We start from the raw sequence: 9,208 nt of genomic DNA, 5'->3' as shown, positions 1-9,208 counted from the left end.
ACAATAAAGATTTTGTTTTCCTCATGCTGTGTTTGTGTGTTTTACCATAAAAAACATTACAACAAAAGCAAGCACAAGAGATAAACAGAATAATGCTGCCTTTTCCTTAATACACAAGTTGATTTTTTCGTCTTCTTCTTCTTTATTTGTATTACTTTATTATTATCAATTTCTCTGTGTCAATATGTCGACATCTATAATGTTGGATAGTACAGGGAAAGAACAATTTGAGACAAGATGAAGCTTGATTTGCATTTAATGCAGTGATCAGCACTGACCACATGATGGGGCCAAAGGCATTTCTATTAACTAACAGTGTGAAGGTTTCATATTAGATACAAACAGTAATGATAAACTGACAGTGTGTTTTACATTTGCCTGTTTTTTCCATCTTTAGTGCAACATGGCCTTAAGTACATTTTGGTAAAGTGTGCTTTTCCTGTATAAAAATAGATATTCCAGTTGATAACTAATTCTTTAAAGACTTAAATGGCATCAACCATCAGTGACAGCTCTTCATGTCAGTTTTTGTTTATCAGTGGAATAAAAAAATTACCACATTTTTTTTCTTTCAAGTTCATGAAGGAAAACATCTGTCATCTGTCACTTGTTGGGTTGAAGGAAGTAACTGAGAAAGAAAAGAAATAGAACAGCAGAGTTTAATGGGTGAAGATTTTACTTGCACATAATTTCTTCAAACTCACTCTCACAACATTACTTAGACCACAGAACACTGTAGTTGAAACCACATCCTTTTATTCCCCAGAAGTTATGTAATCTCATCTATATTGAGCCAGCACTCTTTTTTTTGGTTGTTCATTTCTTTGTTTTGTCCAGGTTTTCTTAATATAGTTTTTCATTTTCTTCAATACACGTACATTTTCTCACTTCTCATGAATATCAGAGTATCCCTCAGCACTTTTCTGTTTTTTCATGTGTTTAAATGTAAAATACAATTTACAAAACTATTATATTTCATTCACACTCATCTGTACATTCCATGAAGGGACCTAGTCCGCAAAAAATCAGCATCTCCCTTAAATTCTTTGTACCTGTTGACTGAGAATTCAACCTATCTGCCATGGAAAAGGATTAGAAGATATAATTAAAATAATTTTTATTAAATTTTTCCAAAGACATTTTCTGAGGATAAGCAAAACATTGCAATGCATTGGGGGGTTCTCGTTCTCTCTAACGTCCAGCATGATTTCTACCAGCTTCCACTGGCTGAGACAGAGGTGAAGGATGGGTTTTTTTGTCACTTCTCAAGCTTCCACTGATTCAAGACGGGCTAATTGGACTGTAGCTTATAGGAAAAAACAAAACAAGCCAACAAATAAGCAAAAAAACAGGAGAAGACAGGCCCCCAGAAAAGCTCCTGCTCTGTAGGACGTAACAAAGCACTTTACCATATACAGATGACATGCACATTAATATAACCAAGCATGAGTGAGAGCAAAGTGAAATATGAAAAAAGTACTGAAGGAGAAAAAATAATCAAAAATGCAAAAATTAAAATAATAATGTAATTTTTAAAATTACATTATTATTAGAAATTTAAATACACTGCTCAAAAATTACTATGTTTTTAAATGAAAGATTATTTAATTTAAAAAAGAAAAAAAAATCACTTCCTGATCAGAGTATCATTTGTATGAGACACTGTCAGTGTGCTGTTATATAACTCAGGTATTTTTTAAGGCCTGACTTGTTGCATTGATGCCCATTGCTTTACTGTCCTGTTGGATGTGTAATGTCAGATCCCTTGTATCTGACATTTGATTGGGCATCACTGTGTTGCTATGGCATGATCCTGGTAGTTATTGTTGTTAAAACAATAAGAATAACAAATTCAAATTCAAACATTGCTGCATTCTTCTGTAACTGACAATTCCAAACCTGCACTCAGTCTCCTCATTACACTGGTTCTGAACAGACACAACATTGGTGTCTTTGCAAACTTTGTTCAAAAACTACAACTATTTGACACAAAACTGCGACAGCAAGCACAGAAACTTCAAACAAGTCACTGAAGTAAGGATTGAAAGATTTACTTTTAAACATTAATGATTAAGACCTGATCATAAGGTTGTTTTACCTTGATTGCCAGCTGTTCCTGTTTTTATCTTCATTTCTTTCGTATTTAATCACCTAAACAATGCTGTAATGATACAGTTTGATTGGATATACATTGTTGAAACTGACTTGAAAGTGTATGGCAACTGTCCTGTAATGTTACACAGAGAAACCAAATCCTGTGTGGATCTTTCTCCTGACAGACGCCTAAAATGGCTCGAGCTGTGGTAAGTTACTCTTCACTGTGTCTGTTTCTAAACATTAAATCATGTGAATTCTTAATGAAAAATACAACAACAATAATAATATGTAACTTTTTAAAGGAAAATCCACATCTTAAGAGGTTTAACTCACAAAGCAGCTCAGATGTCAGCAGTGACAGGTATGTTTGCTTTTCAATTTAAAAAAAAAAGGACATTAAAACATCTGTTTCCATCATATGTTGCAAAAATAATCAGCTGCTGAATTTTCTTGTTATGTGTGCAGCAAGTACTGCTTCCAGGATGTGGGGATCTTACCGCCTCCTAAACGTATGAGGCTGATGACGTGGGATCTTTCCCTGCCTCCAAGTCCTCCATCATCCCCTGTAAATGATGACAATACTGATCAAAAGTGTATCAGCGGGCTGCCTTATGATGTTCCATTGCCTCCGCGTCCTCCACCTTCTGAAAAGAAGTATGCTTCCCTTCGTTTCCTTGAACACGAGAGGTCTTATTTGATGCCTCTCAGTGTCCTGGCTAATATTCCACTGCCTCCAAGTCCTCCACCATCCCCTGTGTGTGCTGAATACATGAATCCAAAGTGTGTCAGCCCTCTGCCTCATGAGGTTCCACTCCCTCCAAGTCCTCCACCTGTTGAAGCTTTTGGTCCCTGTGGAAAGAATCCAAGTTCAACAGTGTGGTCTGTAGGTGATGAAGAGGAAGAGTTAATGCTTAAGCTCATCAGGCTGACGCTTCATGATGTTCCACTGCCTCCATGTCCTCCACCGTTTGAAAAGAAATATGCTTCACCTCATTCTCTAAAACACAAGAGGTCTGATTTGATGCCTCTCAGCCTCCTGGCTAATATTCCACTGCTTCCAAGTCCTCCACCGTCCCCTGTGTTTGCTGAATACAGTGATTCAAGGTGTATCAGCCCACTGCCTCATGAGGTACCACTGCTTCCAAGTCCTCCACTGTCCCCTGTGTTTTCTGAATACAGTGATTCAAGGTGTATCAGCCCACTGCCTCATGAGGTTCCACTGCCTCCAAGTCCTCCACCATCCCCTGTGTTTTCTGAATACACTGATTCAAGGTGTATCAGCCCACTGCCTCATGAGGTTCCACTGCCACCAAGTCCTCCACCTGCTGATGCCTGGCCTCAGTCAAAGGACACTCATAAGGTCCTGCATCCAGATCTAAAATATGACCGTTCTTCCCTGGACGATGAAGTGGCCTTTTTCATGTGTCCCACAGAAAAGCCTCCTGGTGTAACCGCTCTTGATGTTTCACCACGTCCACTTTATGAATTTCCACACCTTTCAGAGAAGAGATGCCTCAACTTATCTACTGTTGCTTTCCTTTGTCTGGATGATTAAAGATGTGTTTGTTGTAATAAAATAATTTTTGAGCAAATACATGTTGAGATGATTTGGTTACTTATGATGGTTATAATTATTCAAACAGCATTATTGCTGATAAACTTTTTCTACTCATTTTCTCCATGAGCTATTTAGATGTCTATTTTGAAGATCCACTCACATTATTATTAAATATGCTTATTCTCAGTAGAGTATATAGCTACATCTGAACAAGGAATAAATTAATTTCCACCAGATACTCATTAACAAGTTACCTCAACATGAACCACTTAAATAAAGCAGGCATTAGTGGAGTGCACAGATGGGAAAAAACGACTACATGCCAGCATTTACTTTCTCTCCTTGCTTCTCTACCCTCTGTGTTTTATGGGGTGACTGCAGGAGAAAAAAGGAGGGCTTTCCCTTCTGCCTTACACCCCTTCTTTGAAAACATGTGGCCTGGGAATAATTGGGTTACAACTGCAGCAGACCAATGAGTTGGCCTTGATTTGGAGAATGACTCCATTTACTTTTGTCTGACTGCCTGCTGCTCCCACAGCTGCACCTTTTATCCTCTATTCAGGATCAAGATTTTACTGAGCATTATGAATATACAGGACTAACCCACATTCAGGATATGAGGTGACAAAAAGTAACAGTTAAAAGTAATGGTGATTAAGAGTAACAATGTTACTAAAGGCTTTACTTTTTTTTAGTATCGAGTAATCTAACTAATTACTATTTCTATTGTTACAATGCTGTTAACATTACTAACAAGAAAATATGGTGCAGGTGTGTTACTATTTTTCAACACACAGACGGTTGAAGCTGTCTTCCTCTTACCTGTAAGAACTTTGAAGTACTTGGTTAAAGTCTTCAAAGTTCTGTCTAACTGATTTTAAGCCAGAGGTTAGACAAGTTTCTTATGGGCCTGTTAGTTTCACATTAATGCTGCAGATGAGACAGTGGCAGAAAAAGAAAGAAACTGTGGTTTTTAACTGTCAATCTCACTCTTGGCTTAATTCGTTATTATATTTGTTTGTAAGAAAGGCAAGCAACTGTATGATGCCCCAAACATTCCTACTGCCCCTTTATAGTAGAAGGTGAAAAATGTCATGCCTACAAGCCATAAATTTTTATCAACCATTAGGAATTCCATGGGGAGTTTTAATAAAATAATGGTCAGAACAGTGGCATCAAGAGGCAAGCTATTCACCAAGAATAACATGGTTATCATATACAAATACCAAACCTTAAAAAGAAGAAAACATACACCCTAACAATATCCCTTTAAATATCTGTGCCTCTGTGAATCTGCACATTGGGTCCATTTCCTGCCCGCCTGCACACAGACCAGGACAGAACGACATGACCACAACATGGACCCAGCAGACTCACGGTTTGCCTCGGAGGAGGAATAGGTTGCGCAGCTATGGGACTACTGCAGGAGCATAATCCATGCCGCAGACAATTGCAAGCAGCACATACAGGTGGTGCTCTTTGACAGCTTCCTGTCCTGCACTCCCTGTTTAGTGAGTTTTGTGAACATTAAAAAAGTGGCTCAGTCACCGGCCCAGTTTTCTGCACAGTCTGCAGTTCAGTTACCTGCTGTGATGCCTTCGGTTCAGTGTTATTGTTATTGTTGCTGAGTCACCAGCTCCTCTGACTCAGTCATCCATTTTGTTATCTGTTCAGTTATCTGCTCAGCCTGCAGTTTGGTCACCTACCCTGTCAGCAGCTCAGCTCAGCTCGTGGCACAGCCTGCAGCTCAACCGTTAGCCCACTCACTGGCTCAGCCTGTAGCCCACTCACCAGCTGCCATTAGCTCTGCCCGCAGCTCACTTATCTGTTCAGTCAAGGGTCTCCATACCTGCTGACCCTGTGTCTGCCTCTGCTGGAGGGTCCAAGGGGCCCGTCCAGCCTTCGTTTGTTCCCGCTGGGTGTTCTGGAGAACCGCATCAGCCTTCGTCTGTTCCTGCTGGGGGTTCTGGAGAACCGTGCCAGCCTTTGTCTAAATCTGCTGGATGGTCCGAGGGGCCCGTTCAGCCTTCTGCCTCCGCTGGAGGAGTCTTCCACGCAGCTGCCCTCAGGACCTGCTCAGGCCTCGATTGTAGGATTCTTTTTTTATGATATTTATGGCCCTTGGGAACCATCATTATAAGGCATGGAATATCCTTCCACTGTTATGTCGACAACTGCCAGATTTATCTGCCTCTGAAGCAGAAAGATGCCTTCTGTATTAAATCGCTTCTGTCATGTCTAGAAGATATTGAAACTTGGATGTGCCCAAAACCTTTTAAAATGTAATTCAAGCAAAACAAAGGTGATCGTGTTTAGTCCAAGCAGACCTTGTGATTCTGCCTCTATTGATTTAGGAACCCAGCAGAGTATTTCAAACTTGTTGTTACTAACTTAGGTTTTAATTAACTGATTTTATTGTTTTAATTTAATTTCAATTATTAGTTTATTTTTAAAACGTAATTTAATGTATTGGTTTTATCTCATGTAAAGTGTATAGCACTTTGTTTTCAGCTGTGAGTTGTCTGAAAGTGCTATATAAATAAATTGCTAGCTTGCTAGCTAGACCAATTTGTACATCTGTGGGTGCAGTAGCTGCTTTCTTTAGAAGCAAAGAGGATGACCATAGGCCAACCTTCAGTCTATTAAAAATTCACAGTGCAGTCTCACGCTACCACATAGAACACATGCCCTCCTTAAATGGTGAGTGAAAGCTTTTAATTTGAATTTATGCAGGTTGATACTGATTAAAACAAGATAGAGCCTTTAAAGTTTTATTTCACAAAAGTATTAATAATCACACATGTATGCTATTCTTTAGATATTATTTAACCTTTTTTTTCATTTATATGGAAACAACTTTGTATGTAACCTTGTAAATGTTTGAATAAACTAGGGCGAGCACAACTTTAAATATAGTGTGACATGTTTCAAAATGTTGACGTCTGTGTTACAGAAACAATGATTATCATCTACATTAGCATTGCAGTTCTGGCAACAACAGCCCTGGCAAAAGGTACTCAGTTTAATAGTATGTTGTACTCAGCTTTCAATACACAAATATTGATTGAATGACCTATAATTAAAAAATTATTTATTATAGTTAAAGATTTATATTTGAGGATTACGCATAGTACTTACAGTGCAGGTAGCAATTATACTGGATTAGCCTAATATTAAAATATATAATTTGTCAGTTTTATTTTATTTATATATTTGGTTTTCTTTCAATCTATATTTTACATAATATGTTTGTTTGTTTTTTCTTTTAGGTTCAGGTGAATGCATTTTCTCTGAATCTTCTGCAACTTGTTTTGGCGCTACAGGACAGCCGGTAATTTTTCATCTGTCATATAAACGTGGTACTTCGATTGTAACCACGAAGGATGACAAACACAGGATTTTGAAAATAAGCAATCAAGGGAAAGTTACATTAGATAAGGAATATGTAAATCAGTCAGACAGCATAGACACTGTAATACTCAAAGTAGGTGAAGCCTCGAAGAAACATTCTGGACATTACCAGTTGGAAGAACATGATCATGATGGAAAGTTACTGAAAAAAATTAATGTATATCTAAAAATACAAGGTAAGTTGTTTTTTGTTCATTTGTTTGTTTGTTTTGTTTTAAACTCAAATTTTGTTGTTTTTGTTAAGATATACAAACTTTTACGTTTTATTAAAAGATTAATAAATGCAGACGTTGAAAACCTAATAAATGTTAAAAAGTCAATAAATGTTAGACATGTAATAGACAATATTTCAGACTTAACAATACATCTATCATAAGTTACATGAATTTTTGTTAATATCAGGAACTGCAGCAACGTGCTTGTGTATGCTAGTGGACTGTAAATTGGAAAGTTAACACTGAATAACAATTTAGAACCAGAACACCAGTGATGGAGTAGCTCACAGTCCATCACAATTCATGTTATTATCTGTAAAATGACAAATCTGATCTTGACATAGAGCACAATTTGGTGTCAACTTAGGTGATTTTTTATTTTATTTTATTTTTTTTGCAAATTTCACTTAAAGGTTGATTAGGTAATCACTATGTGGCGATTGTGGTTCAGGGAGTTGGGAAGCTCATCTTGTAATCGGAAGGTTCCCGGTTCGATCCCCAGCTCTGTCTGTCTGTCCTGGTCCTTGTGTCCTTGGGCAAGACACTTCACCTACCGCCTACTGGTGTTGGCCAGAGGGGCCGATGGCGAAATATGGCAGCCTCGCTTCTGTCAGTCTGCCCCAGGGCAGCTGTGGCTACAACTGTACCAGTGAGTGAATGTGAGAGTGAATGAATAGTGGAATTGTAATGTAAAGCGCTTTGAGGGTCTCGAAAAGCGCTATATAAATGCAATCCATTATGTGCAAGTTTGATTCAATTCTCACCAATATTGTAGAAGGATGATGGGCACCTAGCCGTACCATAAGCTCATTGAGTGTTAGGCTTGATGGGCTAATAATTTATTTTAATTTTTAACCTTCAAATCTGCAAATGCAAGTATACTTTTAGTATGTTTGCTTTCCAGATTTTAAAATTATGCACATATGCAGTGTACAGTTAAACAGATATTTAAGGGAAAAGCTAAAAACTGAATTGAAGTTTGAGAATTGTCAGTTACACTGAATATCATCAACATCATAATGCGGATACCTCCTCGGCGCCAGCTGTGGGCTCAAGGCTGGAGCCGAACGAAAACTCCCTGATAAAGACTGTGTGTTTACGGTTCTTCCCATTCCATGCAAGGCCACCTGGGTTGGCTGGCAGACTGTTTACTTAGCCTGATAGGGCAGAGGACACCGTCTCAGCTGAACTAAGGATACGCACTCACTCATCCCCCCTCCCTCTCCAAACGCCTTCGATGCTTGTCCCCTCCTGGAGACCACGGCGGGTCTGGGCCCACGATGGAATAATAGTGCAGGGCAGGATGACTGCTGTGCTTCCTTCAGATTACTCCTCACCCCCTACCCAACCCTATGGCTTGTCACGTGCTCCATAATGTTGTGTTGTGCTCGCCGTGCAGAGGAGTTTTTTTGTTTCCTGTTCTCATGCTGTCCTGCCATAGGAGCCCAGCATGAGTAGAGATCTCTTTTTCCTCTTCTACTTTCCCATTGTTGTGTACTTTTTCAGTGTTTTTCTGTAACGCTGCCGATCTCCGACCTGTATTCCCATGTGATGTCTATGTTGTGTGTGTAAGTCGGGGGGGGGTTCTATTCCACTGCGGGGCAACCTGCATGTGGCCAATAAAGCCTTGATTCATTCATTCATATGGGAAAAAACTAAATGCAAACACGGAAGGTTCATGTTTGAAATCTTATTTTTCTTTCAGTAATTTAATTGACACGAACTTTGAATTACTTCCTGATAAGGAAAACATGTACAAGCATAAACACTAATGGTATTTTATCTCAGTCAAGAAAATTAAAACAGGTTTATTTTTTAGTCAAGCTAACAAAATGTGTTTTCTCATTGCTCTGAAATTTGTCACGTCTATGTTTCTTTTCTTTTTTTTTTCTTTGTCCTTTTCATTCTCTCTTCTAGCTCGAGTGTC

At 38.6% G+C, this 9,208-nt stretch overlaps 1 protein-coding gene across 1 annotated transcript; it reads left to right on the top strand.

The window, feature by feature from the left end:
• The first annotated feature begins 1,910 nt into the window (after window positions 1-1,910).
• LOC113030997 (leucine-rich repeat extensin-like protein 3) lies at window positions 1,911-3,691 on the top strand. Its single transcript, XM_026182813.1, has 4 exons — window positions 1,911-2,034; window positions 2,244-2,303; window positions 2,400-2,458; window positions 2,563-3,691. The coding sequence occupies exons 2-4, from the start codon at window positions 2,289-2,291 to the stop codon at window positions 3,650-3,652; spliced, it is 1,164 nt and encodes a 387-aa protein (XP_026038598.1). The 5' UTR covers window positions 1,911-2,034; window positions 2,244-2,288; the 3' UTR covers window positions 3,653-3,691.
• Window positions 3,692-9,208: the final 5,517 nt, after the last annotated feature.

This window comes from Astatotilapia calliptera, chromosome 10 (genome assembly GCF_900246225.1).
Source record: "Astatotilapia calliptera chromosome 10, fAstCal1.2, whole genome shotgun sequence".
Taxonomy (NCBI): domain Eukaryota; kingdom Metazoa; phylum Chordata; class Actinopteri; order Cichliformes; family Cichlidae; genus Astatotilapia; species Astatotilapia calliptera.
Note: the sequence above shows the minus strand (reverse complement) of the source record. Positions and strands in the feature narration are given on the sequence as shown.